General features: G+C 50.9%; 1 protein-coding gene and 1 long non-coding RNA gene across 2 annotated transcripts; one reads left to right on the top strand and one right to left on the bottom strand.

The window, feature by feature from the left end:
* Window positions 1–321: 321 nt before the first annotated feature.
* On the bottom strand, window positions 322–15,663 carry shisa7b (shisa family member 7). Its single transcript, XM_029845500.1, has 9 exons — window positions 15,433–15,663; window positions 6,435–8,797; window positions 5,663–5,905; window positions 5,469–5,585; window positions 5,240–5,379; window positions 4,516–4,584; window positions 2,663–2,884; window positions 860–1,238; window positions 322–763 (listed from the first exon to the last, which is right to left on the bottom strand). Exons 2-9 carry the CDS (start codon window positions 6,821–6,823, stop codon window positions 322–324), a joined length of 2,001 nt encoding a protein of 666 aa, XP_029701360.1. The 5' UTR covers window positions 6,824–8,797; window positions 15,433–15,663.
* A 1,860-nt stretch (window positions 15,664–17,523) lies between these two features.
* LOC115251739 (uncharacterized) lies at window positions 17,524–20,423 on the top strand. The gene is made up of 4 exons (XR_003890267.1): window positions 17,524–18,522; window positions 18,639–18,764; window positions 19,026–19,203; window positions 19,690–20,423. It is a non-coding gene; the product is annotated as an uncharacterized lncRNA (long non-coding RNA).
* The last annotated feature ends 62 nt before the right edge of the window (window positions 20,424–20,485 follow it).

Raw genomic sequence — 20,485 nt, 5'->3', positions numbered from 1 at the left:
GGGTGTCCTTCAATAAAAACCCAGCGAACACCCGGCAGCCCTCACAACTGCACTCACACCGTGTTTTTTTGCTCTTCTAAGTGGACATTTCTGTCTCCCCTTTACAAAGAATGGCTAAATATTTTCTTTTTCAATGCACAAAGTGACTAAACCGATTGGCCGAACTGGCACCGAGGGCGCCGTTCTCTCTTAATGAAGCGGGGGGGGGGGCCGAGTGCGGGACCCTGAGACCCCCCCGGCTGAGACCAAACCACGCTTGCCTTCCTAAATCTCTCGCCATTTCTTCAGAAGCCTTAGCCTTCGCCTGCCTCGCTCTGCCCCTCACACCGTCACCTCGTTCTTGCTCCCAGTCCGCAGTCCCTGCCCCCCCCCTCCTCCTCCTGGGATGAAGTGCAGCTGTTCGATGGTGTTCTGCCTTTTGCTGGCGAAGGCCATCCGTCGGGCGTTGGGGTGGCCCCCGGTGCCCGTCCCGCTGTGGGAGTCCCAGCCGCCCTGCATGCCCATCACTGGCATGGCGGCAGAGGTGCGGTCGTGGTCGTGGCCCGGCGTCGGGTGGGAGTTCATCTTGATCATGTGGTGGCGATCCAGGGAAGGCGTGACGCAGATGTTCTGCTGCGACTGGGCCTTCTGGTGATGGCTGAGTCGGCCCATGGTGGGCACCATTCCGCTCCCCGCTCCTCTGTCGCCCCCTCCCATAATCAGCCCCATCGCCATCAAGCGGTCCTCCAGACGGTCAGGAGACACCAGGAGCCTCTCGTGGGACCTGGAAACCCAATAAATGATTTGACCTTTTCTTCGTCCAAGATCATTCTTAACAATTGTTCACCCGACGACGTCCTCATATTTGATGGGATCTCACCTGCGGAGGGTCTGCGAGTTGGAGCCCCTGCTGGAGTTCATCATGGCTTTGTAGTACTGGTGTTGCTGGTTCTTGGACAGACGCGACAGCGAGTTGCCCTCCCCAAACGCCAGCAGCTGGTCCTGGGAGCGCACCCGCCGCGGCGGCCTGTCGAACGAGGAGCTGGTGTAGTGCGTCTGGCCGGGGAGCGGGTACGGGTTGGGGGTGGACGGGGGCATGTGGATGCGAGGCCGGGAGCCGTTCAGGGGTAAAGTTCCCCTGGACCCCAGAGTGTAGTCGCCCCCCCAGGGCAGGTGGTGCTGGGAGGAGTGGAAGGAGGGCGGGGCGTTGGAGCGGCGTTTGGAGCCGTAGTGGCTGGAATACTCATCCAGTTCTTTCTCTGGTTCAGACAACAAAAGAACAGATTCGAACTTTATTACAGTTTCCTGTGAAAAGACAGAAATATTTGAGTCAAATAAGAGAAACGAGCGGTTTTTTTGGATGGGAAGAAAACAAAGCTGGAGACTAAAACAGGTCTGACCAAGGTTACGTCAGCTGCTGAGAACATTTAATAGGAGAAGACAAAGAAATGAGGCATAAATGAAAGAACAGAGGCGAAGAGAAGAAAGCTGAACTTTCAGAGGTTCATTAATAGTGTAATACAGCCTTTCTCTGCTTTCTGCTCTGCAGCCCGAGACGACTTTAATCTTCAAAGCATTTCCATGGAAGCAGCTCCCCAAGAGCCAATTTAAACCTGACCTTTACCCGGCCACCTCTCCATCTCTTCCTCCCCTCTCGCCTCCTCCTCTACCTATGTCAGGTTCGTTCCTTTGTCTCCTTCTCTCTTCTTTTACCCTGCTTCCCTCTTTTCCTGCCCTTCAGAAGCCTGGCCACCATCTTTGTTTGTCTTCCTCTCCTTCTCTCCCTCTGGAAGGTAAATTATCTCCAGGTTTTCCAGTCAAAGAAGCTTTTATCATCTGTTAGATCCAGGTCTGATCCACTGTGTCCCTCATTAACAATAATTCTGCTTCCTTTATTCAGTCGACGATGACTCAGCACTTTTAGCCTGTAGCTAATGACCGCCGTCGTGTGCTCGTGCTAACACCATTAACACCTCAGTAAAGGGAAACATGAGGAGGTGAGCAAGAGGATGAACCGAGGGGGGGACGTCTTCTGAAGCGTAAGGAGAGGAATCATTTTAGAATCAAGTGGTTCCTCCTTCTGATTGAATTGGAGTCATCCAGAACCTCATCTGGTCTTCCACCTCATTACTGCTGCTACAGCTACAGCATCTCACACACACAGGCAGGATCCGTGTGCAGGAACCATCCATCATTCAGGCTGCAGAGGCGACCCCCCTCCCCCCTGCGGCGTGCAGCAACCACAGGACAGACAGACAGAAGTTGCCAGGCTGCTTCTTCCCCATCGAAGGAAAACAGGCCCCTGCAGACCAGCAGCCGATTCCCCTCCCCCACCTTCATTCTTTCGACCCTTCCTTCCCTCTCCTTTCGTTTCCCCAGTATCTCGTCTTCCTCCTGCTCTAGTCTCATCATCATCTTCATCATCATCATCATCAGCTCTTTTACTGCCTCTGCTGAAAATTCCCTTCTGGTCTGGCAAGATCCTCCCACATTTCCTCTATTCTTTCCACCTTTCCGTGTCCCTCCTTTTAACTCTAATTTGTCCCATTCTGCTCCAATCCCACCTGGCTGCTTCATGTCGCGCGTTTGTTGACCCCCCCCCCCTTTCAAATGTCTGCAGCAGCGACCTGGATTACTTTTCTCCTCTCACCCATCCCTTCGGCCCCCTCCCCACACGGCTCACCTAGCCTCTTCAGGGAGCTGTAGCGGCTGATCTCGGGTTTCAGCGCCAGCTCGAAGGACGGGGGCAGCTGGGCCAGGTTGTGGAAGGAGTGGGAGAAGGAGGGGTGGCTGCTGTTGTGCCTCATGCCCCCTCCGACCCCTCCGCCACTACCTTTGATGCTGCTCGAAATGAGAGTGGGTCCGGAGGAGAGCTGGGGGGTGTTGTTCATGCGTGGCCCACGCTCTGCAGAGATGGAGGGAGATAAATGAGGGTAAATGGAGGAGACGATCGTTGGGATGAGGTAGGAACAAAGGAAACCAGGGGAAAAGTGAATAAAAGGATGAAACTAGCTGGTTAATGTTGAATAAACAACGTAAAGTGTCAGAGCTCCATGGCAACTGTCTATAAATACATCGCTAATGTTCATCTGAGGCTCCAAGAGAAATATCAGAGCCACATGTAAATACATACAGATACATGATGGGACTGGGAGGGAGGGGGGGGGGGTGTCTACTGAACACACACAAAGTTTATGCAAAAGCAGCACATCAATCAATACGCACAAAAGTGATTTTCCTTATGTAATATTGGAGTGTGGGGGCGGGGCAGCGCTGCAACACGTATACTCAGTTACATCACACAGTATGGGAGGACATTTAAACATGGAACCACCCAACATGTGCGAGCTCAGACCCAGAAGGTGCTTCTGAAACAAAGACTCATACTGCCCAGAGGTTGGGGGGGGGTAAATAACAAGAACAACAGGACTGGTGGTGAAATGATGAGATCAGCCCTGAAAATTGGCCATTTTGCAGCTGCATTGTCTCCCAAACGGACGCCTTCAATGTTGAGTCCATCCGGGGGCACTGATGGCCACGGCCGGCGATCTCGTTAAGATTACTGCTGGACCTGTCTGGGCACTGACCATTGACGGTAATGGGCAATAATGTCTCTGTTAAACATCACCCAGGGAACACACACCACATCCACTTCCACAGGCGGAGGAGGGTAAAAGCAATGCTAGCTCTGAGGTCATCTGGTTCATTCAGAAAAATGTGGCCACAATGAGGCATAAAATACAGACCTGATGGCTGAGAGAGGGTTTAATTACACAATTATGAGGAAAACAATCTTGTAACCTCTGTACCGAACATGTGATGCGTGATGCGCATCTCTAACTTCATCAACAGTGGACTGTGTCCGTTAGAATCACCGAAATAATCAGGATTTGCTGTTAAACAACAGAAATTCTGAGTTATAGCAGTTATAATCTGCACTCTTCACTTCTGCTCCATTCTTCTCTGATGCCTTCTTGTGTAACTGGTTCCCTGAGGGACACATGTGGGTGTAATGGCTCGGAATAACCGGCCCTGAATAACTTATAAACTTCAGTGAAAAATCAAACCCGTCCTCTTTAGCTTTGTCATTTTTCCACAACTGCCTCATTCAGTCAAGACAGATGCTCAAAACTCTTCTGCTAGCATTGTTTTTTTTTGCTGTTTTCTAGGTGCTCGGTGGGGGGGGAGGGTGCACATCCAGGTAAATGCAGCAAACTTGCTTAAGCCCAGACCTGTGGAATTTAACTGGAAGCACAGTTGTACTGCTGCACAGAGAGAGGCAGGATGGGGGTGCCAGTGGGGGTCGTGGAGGAGGGGGCAAACAGGCTTGCACGAAGCAGGGGGCAGACAACGTTCAGCGCACGCTCTTATGGAGGATGTGTCACTCTCAGCACCACCTTTCGAGGGTTAAGACACACATCTGCATGCTGCCACACTGCAGTGTTGAGAGTGCAGGACGACAAGACCGACACACAAGGTGGCAGCGAGGCCGCGACTCCGCCCGAGCTCGGCCGTGGTGCTAACCACGAGGCTTACCGATGGTGGCGGAGTGTTTGGGGCTGGAAGCAGACCCCTGCTGGTTAAAATGGTGGTGCATGTTCCCAGCTGCGGAGAGAGCAGAGCCAACAAACTGATGGAAACCACCCGAGAGACACAGAGCCATGTGTGGAGTCAGCATTAGTGTCAAAGGAGAGAGGACAGAGGGGGACAGAGTGGAGAGAGGCAGCCCCTCCAGGACTGTTAGCACGACTTAAACTTAGCATTAGCTAAAACCTAGCTAAAAGATGTTATGTTCATCTAGAAAAAAGTATATGCTAAATTAATTTACCCATCCGACAAATCCTGGAGAGACTGAAAGCAGAGAGTTTAGAGACAGAACAGCTGAGGAAGAAGTGTCTGTTCACAGGAAGTAAACAACCAGGAGGCAATGGTATCCACCCCCAGAGGGCCGAAATCAGCCCAGACTCATTGCTCCAAACTGAAGAATAGAGACACAGAGTCCAGAAAACATCCAGGATAACTTGGGTTCATCTGAAAGATTTGGCTGTGAAGGTTTAACTTAAAGGAAGATGAACGGGAGGGATTGAAAAGAATCAACCAAATTAAGTCAATAAATGTGTAAAAGAAAACGCTCCCATTCTGGTTATGGTTGCCTAGGAGGTGTCCACGGTAACCGACCTGGTACCTTTGTGTTTCCTGCCGTTGTATCCATGATAAATGTGCAGAAGTGTGATCGCTTCCTCTGGTTCGGGCCACTTACTGCGGTTGTCTTTGCTCTGCAGGACGGGGGTGTACAGGGTTTTGGACATTCGTCCGTCTGAGGTTGTCAGCACTGTGGTGTTGTTCCGCTCTCCCTGCTGCACTGGGCTGGACTGGTGACGCAAGATATCCACCAGTGATCTGACAAAGCATCGGGATGGGAGAGGAGGGCGTGAAGAAGACGGAGAGAGCGACAGAGGCGTGTCGGAGGCGGGAAGAAGAGCGCTCACCTGGGCATGTTGATGTCCCTGTTCCGCGGTCGGCGGGCCACCTTGCTGAAGGCGATTCTCACTCCCACCGCCACCACCAGCGTGAAGGAGATCACCCCTCCGATCACGTAGGCCGTGCTGCATTCAGAGAACAGGAAGTGAGGAGGACTCGGGAGAAGCGTCTGTGGCAGTTCACATCTCGGGAGGGTTCTGACCTGCTGTTCTGCTGCTGCAGGGTTTTAAAGTCGGGGCCGGGCTCGATGTCCACGGGAACGGTGACTGTGACCTGCGAGTCTGCCCAGACAGGAGAGTTGTAGTTGTTGCAGGCGTTCTGGTCCAGTCGGTTCCTCTGGTGCTCACAGCAGAAGCGGTAGTGGCAGGTGCCGCAGCAGTAGATGTAGCTGCCCTTGGAGCAGTTAAAGGTGCTGTCAAAATGCCCCATCACGTCGTAATAACCCCTGTGTGACATAGTAATGAAGAATTTTGTCACTGTCATCCTCACCACATTCTAGTTCCGCCGTGTTCCATCAGGACCAACTGGATCAGAGCCGTGCAGCTGATCTCAGTTCCCCCTAACAGCCCTTTCAGATCTCAGTCCAGCACGTGTGACCTTGATTCTTCCTACATCAGAGCTCAGAACCATCAGAGGATTCATCTCAACTGATTGGACGCCTGACAGAAACTGCGCTGGCATATCTGCACATTTACGTAAGTTTAAAAGCGGCCTGATGGTCGCAGTGAGCGCATTTAGACCTGATTACACGTCGCCTAGCAACAGCCAGACGCCTCTCACTGCTGGGGTGAGATCGTCGGAGGTGCAGGAAGAAGAGACCTGACTGTGATTAACACGTTCCAGATGGAAATGAATTTATGGAGTGATGGAGTCAAATAAGCTGGAATAAAGGCCCAACATCCCTGACATCAAAGGATATTAGCATTTATCTGAGCTGGAAATGACATCATGCAGCACAGAAGAACAGGAAGTACCTGCACACATCCACGTCCACCAGCTGCCTGGGAGGCGGAGCCACCTGGGCCGCACCCAGTGGGGGCTTCAGGGCATCAGCTGTCACGTTCCTTGGCAACATGGTCTGAGGGAGGGGCTTCGGCGGGAGCTCGGCCACGGCGGGCGGATCCTCTTCGTCCTCGACTTCAGCTACCTTCGGCGCCACCTTCGGGCCGGCAGGCAGCTGTGGCAGCGGCCGTTTGTAACCCGTCAGGAGGAACAAGGCGGTGCCACCGTCCCTGCCGGTCGGAGTCCTGACGTCGACGTCGTGAGCACGCCGCCCCGTGGCGACAGCCAGCGTGGAAAGAGCCAGGCAGCAGCAGCAGAACAGGCTCAAGCAAAACATCCTGCTGGAAATTCTAGTTTTCATTGTTTTCTCAGGTCTTGAGCTGTTTTCCGTCCCAAATAAAATCACATTAACAGCATCAAGAGCTGAACGCAGCCGAGGACAGTACAAAACGGGTCCCGTATGAAAAGGTTAATCTCTGATCAGAGTCTCGTGTTCCCCACAAAGGTTCCTCTTGACGTTCCGAAGGTTCACGAACGCGTCCTCCGTTTCACCACGATGTAAACGCGTCTTCCGTCTCCCTTTATGCAGCTTTTGTAAACATTGAGAGTCTTTAGGCCAGTCAGAGTCTTTGTCTCTGGAATAAATTACCGCGGCGTCTCTTGGATGACGGCAGAGTTTAAACGGTAGTTTTGGTGAAGCTCCTTTTTTTTCCCTCAACAGGCAGTATTTTTTATATTTACTGTAAACAAAATGTGTGTAAACTCTTACTAAATCAGCCGCTGCAGGGTGGATTATGGCACGTGGAATGGATAATGTGCTCTGTAAACATTTAGCTGTGTGTAAACGTCGCGCCTCACGCCTGATGAGCTCGAGCCGAAGTCGGAAGTGTGGGTTTGGCACTTCTCTTGTCTTAACTGATGTGTAAAATGCGTTCTTCAGACAAATATGGGAGCAGTAAACAGCAGTGCTGGCAGCTTCACAGATTTCAGCTTCGACGGGACGTCAGGATGAATTTGGCACAAATCTGCCGACCACAAAGACGATGCTCTCAAACTATTGGTAAAGGTCAGTATGCGTGAAGTTACAGGGGGTTGGAGGACGCTTTGACTTATGAAGTGCTGCTGAGTTACGAAGCAGCATGGAATCTTGGAGAAAAATGTTGTTAGCAGCTATGAAGCGAGTGCATCGGCTAATTAGCGAGAAACTTGACAAGAGGTGGAAAAAAGGAAGGACTTACGTGCGCTCGATACGCTCGCGTGAGTGTCTTTGCTCAGAATTTAGCTTGGCCCAACAGAAAAGCACGAAGGAGGGCTTGGGCCCGGTTCTAGCAGGGCAACGAGGTTCTGCCCACAGAACAGACATGAAAATGTCCGGATTCATCCGTCAACACGGGAGAGGAAACGAGACGATGCCAGAAAGTCGATGCTCACAACTCAGAGCAGGAAAACTGGCCTCTGATCCAAACGCTGCGTCCCTGAAGGAGCGATGGCGTGTTAGCATGTAGCAGGGTCGTATGGCTGGTGTTCAGTATGGCTTCATGACTCTGCTCTCTTTCCTTTTGTACAAAACGCGTCACCTTCCGCCAAACATGTAAAAACAGTGAAAGGTTTTGAATTGCATGTTTTTTAAAGGATAAAAGGAAGAATGTCAAAGAAGAGGTCGCTGGAGCGACAGAGGGGCGGGGCCGACCGCCACGTGTGGAAGAGACAGAGGACGACGAAGATCGAGACTGGAAGAAGGTGAGAGGCAAAGTGTCAACAGTGTTTCACAGCGCGGACTCGGCCTGTTTCCAAGCCTTGGAGATAGCAGCGGTGGTGGCGGCGGCAGCGGTGGTGGAGGAGGAGCCTGTCATTATCGGCCTCCCATTGTCTGACGTTCAAACTGCGTTTCCAGGAAGCCCAAAAGACTCCAAACGGCGTCGCTGAGGCGAGTTATGGCTGCTCACCATGCACGGCAGCAGCCAACCATCAGCTGTTCATAAAGCACTTTGAACCAGTAATGCACTGGTTCAGCATTTAGAGGCAACGATGCAGCCGGTGACACTGGGAGGACTGGAGTTAAGGTGGAGGGAGAAAGCTGTTATGGTGGGCTGGGGGATGGAGATTTTTGCTTCTTCTTGAGACGCTTGAGTCCATGTGGCATCTCCCAAACACAAAAACAGCCGACAGGAAGGAGCGAGCAACAAGGAGAAGGTAGAAACGGTGTAAAAGGAACCGACAGTGAGGCGCGTCGGCTCTGAAAGCAGCTGAGAAAAACCCCCAGAACTCCTCCAGGTGGCACCTTGACGACTTTATTCGGCTTCTTCGGGGCGTTCTTGGTCTCACAGGTTCACCACTGGAAGAGAAGGTGAAAGCAAACGTTGACAATTACAAATGTGTCTCCAAAATCTCCCCGGCTCTCATCGACTGTCAACACTGGATTTACTCGTTAGAGGTGTCTCGTTAGAGGTGTCTGAACCAACTTTAATCATCTATAACAACCAAATTAAGGATTTCTGTCCTGATTTAGGAATATCATGTCATATCAATCAAGTTACATGAAAACCCATGTTATTATATCATTCTTTACCAAAACTACAGCAACTACTGCACAAAACATGATGTTCTGCTCAGTTCTGGTACAAAGATATGAACACACACATCAGGTGTGAAAATCAATCAAGCACGCAGGAATTTTCTCCAGCCTCATCAGGAACGCTGCCATTTACCACAGGAGCTTATTTTATATAACGCTCATCCCTGCAGCAGCTTTCACTCCAGCTTCTGAAATGCTTGATTAAACCTGCAATTCTGTTTAACTCAGGGGTGCAGACACACACACCCACCCACACACACACACACACACACACACACATCAGCTGACAGAGATGGGAGCAGCCGTGATCTCACTTGGAGAAAAAAAAGGGAGCAGGCGACATGACAACTGCCATATGGAGTCATCTGACAGAAGGACAGCCACACATGAACGCGCGAGTGTGTGTGTGTGTGTGTGTGTGTGTGTGTGTTGGGCTGAATTGGCCCTGTGGCTACAGGAACAGGGGGTTTGATGTGGGATAAAAATCTCTCACAGCCTCATTGGAGCGACTGAAATTTGTTCAGAATTTTTCCCCATTTATTGTGATTGTAATAATTACAACTGTGATCATTCATAACTGTAGATGCTGCGTTCAGGGCGTAAACACACGGCAACACGCTATAAAAGATGTTTAAGGGACAGATGCGGGTGGAATAACACGATTCCTCCGTGTTGTCTTTAGTTATAACGCTATAATAACAGCTGTGCAGCAGCGATGGTGGAACTATCCTGGTTATCTCTGATGAACATGACACGTTCAGCCAGCACCTTCCCCCGGATCACCTGGGTGAACATGCGTGTGAGCAGAGCCTCCCGCTGCCCTCCTGCTGATCCTGGCTCTTCGTCACGCTCTGTGCTGCACGCGTGCATGTGTTCCTGCACCTGCTGCTCTGCCTTCCTGCCAGCAGCTCTATAGGCTCTTCCATACGGCGCCTCCTCGTATCCTGTCGTTTCACTGCATCGAACAACTGAAGACGTGAAAACGTTCTTCAGAAAACCAGAGAACTTTCATGTTCGCCTCCATGTTGTTGGTTTCCTTCACCATTTTAAGTCTACTGTCATTTTTCCGCAAAACTTTACCAGAATCACGCGTCTCCAGCTCCAAGCTTCAACTGCGGCCGTGTGGGGAAGTGAACCGCTGTTACCAAGGTAACAGATGACAACAGGAAGCTACAAGTTGATACGATGAAATGTTTTTGCAGCCTTTTAGAAGAGGTGGGAAGAGATGCAGTTCCTACGATGATGATGATGATGATGATGATGATCATGATCATGATGATGATGATGATGATGCAGGTGTGCGAAGTGATCAGGTACAATCCAATCCCATCAATTCAAGTACAATCCACTCAGATTGACTAATTAAACCTTGCACAGACGTGATGATGCGGCCACACGGGCGACCTATGAAAGCTAATGATCATCTTCAGCAGCTCCACCTGGAAGCGGGTCCGGACGACCCGGATGCTCATCTGTCGCCACAGAAACACACTCTGAACCTCTGAGGTGCCGTTATCCCCCCAAAACCGCACACCAAGGTGACGTGGAGGTTATTGTAGGCGTTAGGCAACATGGAGGTGTGAGTGATGGCGTGATTCATCCTCAGAGACGTGCTGCCACTCTGACCATCCCCCATCAGCCACAGCCAAACCTGATGCGACCAGAATGGGTCGTTTACCCACTGTTGCTCATCAGCATAATTGTTCACTCATCCCGTTCGGAGATAAATGTCACTCTGGTCTTTAAAACGTTAACGAAGACAAATTCATACGCATGAGGTCAAAACATTGGAAATAATGAGACGTTAGAATAAACTGTGCTGTGGACACGAGAGGCAGAACCATTGCGCAGATATTCCATATGATGCTCACGTCCCATTAGGGCACGGATATCGGAAAACACATGAATCATATCTGAAGATTGATCTGGACCCACAATAGATGGTTAATGCGTCTGACAACATGCGCTCACCGCCGGCGGGGGGGGGCTCAGCCCCCTCAGAGCCGTGAAAACGGACCAAAAGTTACCACACAGGGTCCGCGGGTCCTCCCCGCTGACCCATTTCCATCCCCTCTTCCTCCAACACCCCCGTCCCTCTCTTCCCTACCCCTCGTCCTTCCTCTCATCTCCATTCGGCCCTTCTCCTCCCTCCCTGGAGACATGCTGGGAAATGTGCCAGTGCAGTAGGGCACACGGCAGCGGCCCGAGTTCGGTTTCTGTGCCGTGACACGGACCGAGGCGGTGCTGGCAGAGTCGCCGCTGCTGCGACCTCTGTCCGTAAAGGGCAGCGCGTTGCCCTGGGTCCCAGCGGCCGAATAAAACTGGCTTGAAAAATAAGAGAAATCCATTAATGCAGCCTAGTTTTCCGAGGGACGTGTGGAGAGGATTCCATCATGACGGTGACACAACACCCTGATTCACTCCAGCTGAGAGTCTGAACAGCTGAGCCGACGTCCTGGACCTGAGCTTGGTTTTATTACCTATGTAATAACCAGACTAATTATTTGCACTTGTTCTTGGATGAAAGTCTCCATTTCCTGTTTCCTGTCTCATCCGTGACGGCTGATGGCTGACGGGGGGTAGAGGCAAACAAAAGGCAAATTCTGATGAAGGTTCCACCACAATATTGTGACACTTCACGTTGAACCAGTCTGAAAACAAACAGCAGACCAAATCGGCCAAAAGAAACAATCGGCCGCGCCAATTACGACAAACACGATTTGCCAGGATAATGGGTTCGATCCAACGACAATCTAATGATGTCTAAGGTATAAAATGAAGGGCTGCGTGTGGGTTTAAGCCACAGGGATTGTGGGTAATTATCCCTTTGCATCTTCCAAACCCACATGAAGAAAGTTAAAGCGTGAGTGTGTCCATGTTCTGCTCCATGGCTGTGGGCAGAAGTTAATAATGAACACTGCAAGTTGCCGTTGACGCCAGCGCCTGTCAGCCGGAGCGAGGACGGGTCTCGGCTCTGCGGCTCTCAGGGGGATCAGTGCCGAGAAACACCAGCTGCTCCGCTCCCGGAGCCCGGGACGAGCCCTGGCTCACGCATTTCTGCGGGACGGAGTCTTCCGTTATGCACAACGCTGCACTGTTGCTAACAAGCCAACGTGTTTGTCGCTACGCATTAGCTCAGGTGATCCTCTGGGGGACGGCCGTTGGGTCACGAATTTAAAAAACCATTATGATCAGGAACTCATTTGTGGGCGTTCCTCTGGTTCTGACAACATACGCTCTTGTCCCGACAGACACGCTCTGCTCCCTTCGCTGTGAAATTTTTCCTCCAACAGATTTTCACCCGTGCAGTCAGCCAGCCTGATCTCGGCGTTAATTATTCCCGTCCGTGGAAAAGTGGCCGCGTCAGTTATCTCGCCGACAGCTCCGGAGAGTGTAAAGTAAACACGATGAACGCCGTCACGTGTGCAGAGCGGCGAGATGTCGCCACGCCGTCCCATCTGCTGAAACCGGCCCGTATGAGTGGGCCCAGCGCTCCCCTCGCAGCCAACTGGAAGGTGTCGGTCCGGCGGGGAACGTTCTCAGCTCCGGTCCGGGCCCGCGTGCTGCGTGTCACCAGCTGGTGAATCGTTGGCCGACGGTCGCTCTGCTCTGCCAACGGAGCCGCGGCGATAAGCAGAATTGGCAGAACCGGGCAAGAAAGATGAGGCGAAACGAGCGAAACGACGCAAAACAACAACCTGTAAATCGCTTTCATCCATCCCTCACAAAGACTCACAGGAAAAACATCAGCATCCTTTAAAAGCTGTTGCCATGGCGACGCAAAAGTCCAATCAGGCATTAGCTGTTCTGCGGTGGGAAGTACAAACCGTTTGCTCCTCAGCCTTTGTACCCACACCTGATGTCGACACCGTCGCCGTTGCGTCACCCGGCGTCAAGGCCGTTTCTGTTTGCGCCGCCACCCGTGTCCACCGGGTTCATCGGCGCCGGCTGATAAAGACACCGGTGACTGTCGGCGGGGCCGCCGATGCTGGGAAGCGCGAGGAGTCGGCCACAGCCGCTCCCCATCGCCCACAGCTTCCCTTAAAGATGGCGGACTGGGAGGAAAAGGTGCTGAAACACCCGAGCGCAGAGAGCTGGCTGATGTGAGGAACAACCCTCCTCTCATCTTATATCATCATCTCTCGATGTGCCCACTTTCTCGTCTGCTTCCCCTTCATTTAGTGATTCCCTGCCTCTCCCAGAATGCCTTTCAGCTGCCTGCCGAGAGTGGGTGTGAATTTGTTGATATCACTCAAAGGTAGGCGTGCACGGGCCCGCAAACAGCTTGAAACTGTGAGCGTGCCTCGGCTGGAGGGTCGTGAGCTTCAGCGCATTTCTCTGTGCGTTAGGCCAAGGCGACGTGTCCCGTGGCCTCGCAGCAGAGCCGCAGCGCAGCGCGCCCCTCCTCCTCGGCTCAGGGGTTTTCCAGACGCCGTTAGCGTGCTAGCCGCAGCGACAGAAACCTCCTGGACCGCTGAGGTCGCTTTCAGTAGATGAGATGAATCTCGCGGCCCTGAAACTCAATGAAGTCTCTGAAGGCCGACTGTGAAGCATTCATTAGTTCAGATCTCAGACGGGAGGTCGAGCTGAGGGACGCGAGGACGGTGGGACACTATCCGGTCCAACATGTTACATCTCATTACACATTCTGGAACATGTGACAGTCGTATTAATATTCAGGATCTGCTGCAACGTCTCTGAGATGGAGGACATCTCCCACCTTGTGTCCATCACTTTTTTATGTCCTCTTCCTGGGTCACTTATGGTCTGTTCATAAATAATAAAAGCCATAATTTAGTGAAGCAGTTTTTCACAAGCACGCCGAGAAAATCCTAAAATTTGATTATTTTAAGGGCAGATTCAACGCAGTCGGGTCAAAACTTAAAGGCTTTATTTAAGTTCATCGTAAAAGTGTTTTAATATTTAATTATTGCAGACGAATGAATTAATTTTAAGAATTTTCCATTGATTTTTTTAAAATGCACATTTCTTCAGGGAGCTCAGGTGTGTTTGTATTGGATGGCTGAATTTAATTCACTTATCGGACGAATGACATCATCCGTATTTCACTGGTGCTGGTTCTTGTCCGGTTCAACTGGTTGGGTCCCGAGAAAAAATCACGGTTGATTATGATAATTGCAATTAATCATGATCAGCCGTGCTCAAGCAGGGAGGGTCAGGGTCTGGAAACAGGAAGGAGGAACCAGAACAGCAGAACGCACCAGTGAGTCCAGACCAGGTGTGTGCTGGTCGGTTCCTCCTACCATGTGACACTGCGGCCCCTGACATTGTGCACGAGCCTTCGCTGAAAAGAAACAAACAAATCCAATTTTAAAAATGAACCCAACGGCGGTAGCCAAGCGTGCGTGTGGCTGTGACGCACTCGACCGACGTGTGAAACCATCATTTCACAGCCGCTTCTGTTGCACATTCGGCTTCATTTCCCGGCGGGACATCAGACGACGGCCACATCCGAGTCACATCCATGAAGAAAATCCCCCCCTCGGTGAGGCAGGTGAAGGTGCGCAGCTCGACGCAAACACACACCTGCAGACACACGTGTCCAGATGTGCAAACACAAGTGAACCAGCCTATAAACACCTTTGGGCCCACGAGGCAGCGGTGCAGAGGGTCCGCTGGAGTTTGCAGCATTTTCTGCATTAATCTCATGCATTAGCATTCATGAGGCAACTGTGCGCAGGCTGAATTCAGTCCCTGCACTCTGTGTGTGTGCGTGTGCGTGTGTGTGTTTTCCTTGCAGTCGCTGCTTTAATGCCAAACACACACATGCATATACACAGAATGAAGACAACAAAACAGTGTTTTTAAAAGCAGCTTCAGGTGAGCCGTGTGTGACGCTGCGGCGGCTGCGTTCAGGCGCCACAGGGAGACAAAATGGGAGGGTTTTGTTGCGTGGTGCTGAGGCGTTTCTGTGGTGCGTGCATGTGTGGAACAAGAGGAGACAAGAGCTGCGTGTTGAATAAAAGAAATAAAAGCAGCCCGTCGGTGACGCTCTGCACACCACCATAAAGGCACCAAGGACCTGCTTTTTTTTTTCCTGGAAGGACCTCCGCAGAGAGAATCCCACAAATGCGACACCATCCCTCCCCCCCCTTGAGAGGAGACGCGTGTGAATTGGACCAAAATGCGGTGAGGATAACGCTGTCCCTCCCCGCAATAAATCAATGGAGGCCCGACAATGGAGCAGCAACATTGCGGTGCCACACATGCGCCCTGGAACCGCTGGACTGGCGTCGCTGGGCGCCTCAGGTGCGCAGCAGCGGCCACAATCAACGACAAGAACTTAGAGGTGGAGGACAACACCTCTCTGAAGTTAGGCGGGGTCACACTCAGATCCGCGCCTCGCACCAGCGCGGTTAAGCGGCCTCGTTTACCTGCTCGTCGCCCTCTTGCTGGCTGTAAAGTCATCCCCGGTCTGGTAAACGTGTCACCGACATTTTTCATTGTAATTCCCAGGTTTGGACGTGGAGACGCGGCGGAGCGTCGTTTCCGGTTCCCGTCCGGTATAAAATGTTTTACACAATGGCAGCGTGTACATATATATCTATATAAAAAAAATCACACGAATGGCGTTATAAAATCTCTCTGGGTGGCTGAGCGGCTCCTCTCACCGCGGACGGAGCTCCTCTCTCGACGCCGGAGAAGCGCCCTCTGCCTCCGCTCGCTGGGCTCCGCTGCGCTCGCGCCTCAGCCGCGCTCGCGCCTCAGCCGGGTCATTGATTGGACAGCGCGGCTCTTGCCCACGTTTGCATTCCTCAAGTGCCGCACGTGAACGGCCAATCGCCACGCGGCCATTTGTTCCGCGCTCGTCTGTGATTGGCCGAGCAGCGTTCGGAACCGTTCGCAAGTTCCCGATACACGCGCACCTGTCACCGTTTACAGTAAATATTAATGCGCTGACCGGCAGCGTAGCTGAATATTAATGCGCTCTACGGTAATATAGGGCTAACCAATTATTAATGCGCTCTAGCTGTTTGCCGTCGTTGCGTCGGGGAAATAGCGAATTAATGTATTATTTTGTTGCACCAAAGTGACATACATGTCAATGTTATTCAACTATTTCCCTTCAGTGAGCTAACGTCAAGCGACATGGTCGCTACATTAAAGCGTCCCAATGCTAGCTTCAGCAAAACGAAGAAATATTCATTTCCCAAGCTTGAAATCTGGAAATGGGACTAGGTCCAAATGCTTTTGGGTAAATATTGCGATCAAATGCCTTACATTAGAAGTCTTCACGGCTGTAACCCACTATTTTAATTAGCTATTTTTCATTAGCATCAAGCTAATTGTCTTCTACACTTCTCATATTGGCATTTTTGTTAAATTATAGTTGCTTTTCTACAGATTATTTACATTTTATTGGAAGTATTTGCAGCCAGGAATTTAAAATGCGCTCGTTGTGATTATCCCTGATAGAGGTAACATCCACATGCTTTAAATTAATTGATTTTGACAATTGATTGAGCCAAGCATCAAGTTTCCACCTTCCACCCTGTCTGTTGTGCTGTCATTTTCATCATCTCCACATAGCATCGTGTATTCCTGCACGCTCATCTGTCCCGGTAATTGACTTCTCCAGATTAATAACAGAGTAATAAAGGCCCCTTTTTAATCTCACAAACTCTCTGGAGTAAATAAATAAGTGTCTAATATCAGTTTATGTGCATCCACCGCCTGCCCACCCCCAACTTGCAGTTCTTCAATGGCTGCTTGAGAGGAAAGAGGCAGGATGGAGGCTTCAGAAGTGATAATGTGGTGTCATCAGTTACCTTGACAACCGCAGGCTGCTCCTCCAACATGTTAATTATGGATTTTGCCAGGGAATTAGCAGGAGCTTGTTCCCGCTCGTTGGCTCAGGCGGCTGTTGCTCAGGTGTTTTGCCTCCATCACTCACTGTTGACTTAAACAACAAGAGAGGAAAATGCAAATCAGCAGCTGGCTTATTTCCCACCGCCGACAGGCTGCAAATCTCAGTCCTGCAGATGTGTTGGAGCTGGAGCAGCCAGAGGCGAATCCAGCATCTCAACACTTTGCTTTTATCACATGAGTTTCAGCCATTTCCTCACAGTGGAGTCAATCCTTTAACAAAATGTGATTCATCGTTTAAATCTGTCCCAATCACACCAGTCTGCTGACAGTTTTATTTCATATTTATAGTGATTTAGCTCACCAGCACCCCTACTGGCAGCACCACAGATAACACAGACAGCTCACGCCCAGCGGGAGCTAAATTTCCCCTTTATTCATTGCACATCAACAGCTCACAAAAGAACTCAAACATGCATATATTTAATCTAAAAACAACAAAAGCTCTGATGTTATGATATATCACGGCCTAGATAAAATGGTCTCCCGATGTTTGGGGGTTAGCCATAGCATTAGCACCACATACGCTATCACATAACCCCCATGAACCAATGGTGCCTGACTTTGTGTGTGTGTGTGTGTGTGTGTGTGTGTGTTTTCTTGTGCACAAAGAAAACAATTTAGATTTACCTTCAAAACACATTAACGGATTTGGTTTCATCGGAACTCTTACCTATTCATGACATTGTGAATTAATGATGCAGCGTTCACCAGTCAGACCATTAAAGGGAATCCGTTCGCTGATCCCAACCCAAATCTGTCAGCGGACCCCGATGTGAATCTGGAAATCAGGGCCAGAAGATCCCAAACGGGGGTTCTGGTGAGTTCCTGAGGGAACAAAGAGGCGATCAGAGGGACGCCATCGATGTCACCTGGGAGCCTAACGGTTAAATTTAAACCAGCCTCAAATGTCAAAGATGTCCCCCGTCTTTACTGGCGACCCTTTGTTCTGGTCGCCGCGGCACACGTGCAAACGTCACCAACATATTTGTTCCACGTAGAGGTAAAAAAGTCTGATCGTGGGGAAAGAAGGTCAACGCAAAATAAAGGTTTGTATGTAAACAGGAGAAGATGAAAGCTGAGCTTCTTTTTTAAAGGCAGAATTAGAGCATGTGGAGGAGGAAGACGTGGTCGAGCAGATATGATTCAGAGCGGGCGGTGTGATGTGAGGCGAGGTACTCGAAGAAATGAACCTTTAATGATTCCCTCTGGGATCCAGTCCCGCCGCCAGCAGAGGATGAGGAGGGATGAGATGAGGAAGGTCAAACACTGGGGTCTCGCAGGGCCAACAGCGTGACGTAAGGAGACACCGCAGTTGTTTTCCACTGGCCTTCCTCCAGCCCGTTCCTATTATTGGTATTTGACTGAAACCCAGGAAGAAGCGAATGGTTCTGTTTGACCCCTTTTTGTTCTCTTCTTTTACAACACTGTTGCTTCAGGTAGCTCTCATCCTGTTGGTAAATCTTTTTCCTATTCTCACTATTGATCTGGTGGTGACGCAGTTTGTTTGGCTGTCGGAGGAGGAAACTACTCGCTCGCTGTCCTTGGCCAGGAGAGAACCAGAACCGGGGCTAAAGACAGAGGATAAGAAGGCAAAGGTTTGTAGTCTACGACCGTCGGGAGCTAATTTTCATCAGTAGCTTGTTGCTCCATCTGCTCTGACGTGACGTTCTACCACTGAGTCATTGTTGCCCTCGGCTCGCCCTCAAATCAGAGCTAAACGACCGGTGACCTGGACGACACCTCTGCCACATCTCCTCGCCTCAGCCGTCTGTTGACAGAGGAAGCAGGCGTCATTAGCGGAGCTCTCGGAGATGACGTGGGCGCGCAGCCTGCGGAGGTAAGTGGCTGATAGCTGGGGAACTTTCTCGGGGCGTTCTTCCAGCGTCGGCCCCGGCAACGTCTCTGTAGCGACTATGTAAGAATGGATGAGCATCAAGAGGAATCTAGGTCAGAGCAAAGATGGCGACCGCCGGAACGCGAGCAGCATATTCTCAAAAAGCAAATTAGCATTTTAGCATTGCTAATGTTCGGAGGAGTGTCTTCGATCATCCGTATACTAGAAGATATTTAAAGGAAAACTTTTTTTTTTCTTTTAAAGTCTCAGTTTTTCCACCACTTCTCTCATCACTTGACATCGCACACCCCAGGGCAGAATTGAGGTGGGGGTGTGGGGTATTTGACGCTGCAGCCGGCACAGCGCTGCTCTCAGTGGTGGACCTGCCAGACCTCGGTACAGTCAACAGGCAGGGATGAGTCAAAGCGTCCTCTGGCCGGCGGTGAGTGCGTCACTCATACACATGAGCAAACACATGAGCACACATGCACCGAGCATATGCAAAGGTAGCGGCGCCGCAGCAGCACAGGCGCACACACATCTCAAATGTCAACATACATGAAGCTTAAACATTGCTTTCGGAACCCGGAACTACAGCCCCGGTGGTTTTAGGACACGTTCGCCTCAGGAGCTGCAATAAAGGGAAGCTGTTTGTGAGCAGAGGCCGCCTCGTGGTCAGCAGGGTTTTAGCGGGCGCACGCGGCTCAACTGCTGCAGCACATCGCCATCGACTCGTCTCTGGCTGTCCAGGTGGTGCAACAAAACCAGTCCTGAAACTCCTTCAAAAGGATACGCTAATGTGGAGGGACGAGGACAAACAGGACTGAGAGTCAAAACAGCCGAGCTAGCAGCTCTCCGAGGCTGCGAGAGGGTTAAAGTGTAACGTCAGCGCACGCTAACATGTGAATGTTTTGCACGCTCATCTTAGGAACGACATGGGCAAACGGAACATCTGCCGGCGACGGTCTGGGTCAAGTCGCTTTGGAACGTGCAGCCGCTCACCCAAGAAAGGGAGCAGGAGACTCTGCAGCCGCCACCGACAGCAAAACACGGCCATATGGCGGCACGTCGCCATATGTGGTTCGCAGGTTTACGCGAGGTGAAGCTGTGCGCGGAGTAAACAAGCATCTCTCAGAAGCAGGCACATGAAAGCGAACGGAACGTCGGCGAGTGGCGCTATGCTAACCCAGCGGCGAGGGGGCGGGGCATGATGTACCGCTGAGGTGCCCTTTAGCAACCCGGCACAGCCTGACAGCTGTGAGGGAGACGCCAGGTGATCAACAGAGTGAGGAACGTGTGCATGTGTGTGAGAGAATCTCAATCGCCCCCTGGTGGAGGGCTGCAGTATAACAAACGCCGCCCATCAAAATCAAATTTGCTTTTGCTTATATTAACAACATGATGCATTCAGTGTTATAGGAGCTGCAGGTGAGGCAAATAATAGCCAGTCTTTAGGCAGCGGCGAGATGTTGAAATTAGTGTTTTAAAAACTGCACTAATGTGTATATATAACTGTAATAATGTAAATATAACTGTAATAATGTCAATATAACTGTAATAATGTAAATAATATTGAGACTCCCTCCATGAAGCATGACGGGAACATTGGTCAGCTTTGTTCTGTCCCACACCGAGTGAAAAGGCAACGTCACTCAGAGACCGGCGTGGGGGCGTGGCCAAATGTGCAGCGCCGTTGCTTTTGTGACGGCGGTGTTGGAAACGTT

The sequence above is a fragment of the Takifugu rubripes genome, chromosome 12 (assembly GCF_901000725.2).
Source record: "Takifugu rubripes chromosome 12, fTakRub1.2, whole genome shotgun sequence".
Lineage (NCBI taxonomy): Eukaryota > Metazoa > Chordata > Actinopteri > Tetraodontiformes > Tetraodontidae > Takifugu > Takifugu rubripes.
The sequence above is the reverse complement of the archived record's forward strand: the minus strand, read 5'-3'. Positions and strand labels throughout refer to the sequence as shown.

Excerpts from the sequence above, each read along its gene's own strand:
- shisa7b (XM_029845500.1), bottom strand. The coding sequence starts at position 6,823 with ATGAAAACTAGAATTTCCAGCAGGATGTTTTGCTTGAGCCTGTTCTGC. Across the intron at positions 5,906-6,434 it reads GTGGACGTGGATGTGTGCAG|GGGTTATTACGACGTGATGG; the intron begins GTACTTCCTGTT and ends TATGTCACACAG. Across the intron at positions 1,239-2,662 it reads CAGCTCCCTGAAGAGGCTAG|AGAAAGAACTGGATGAGTAT; the intron begins GTGAGCCGTGTG and ends TGTCTGAACCAG.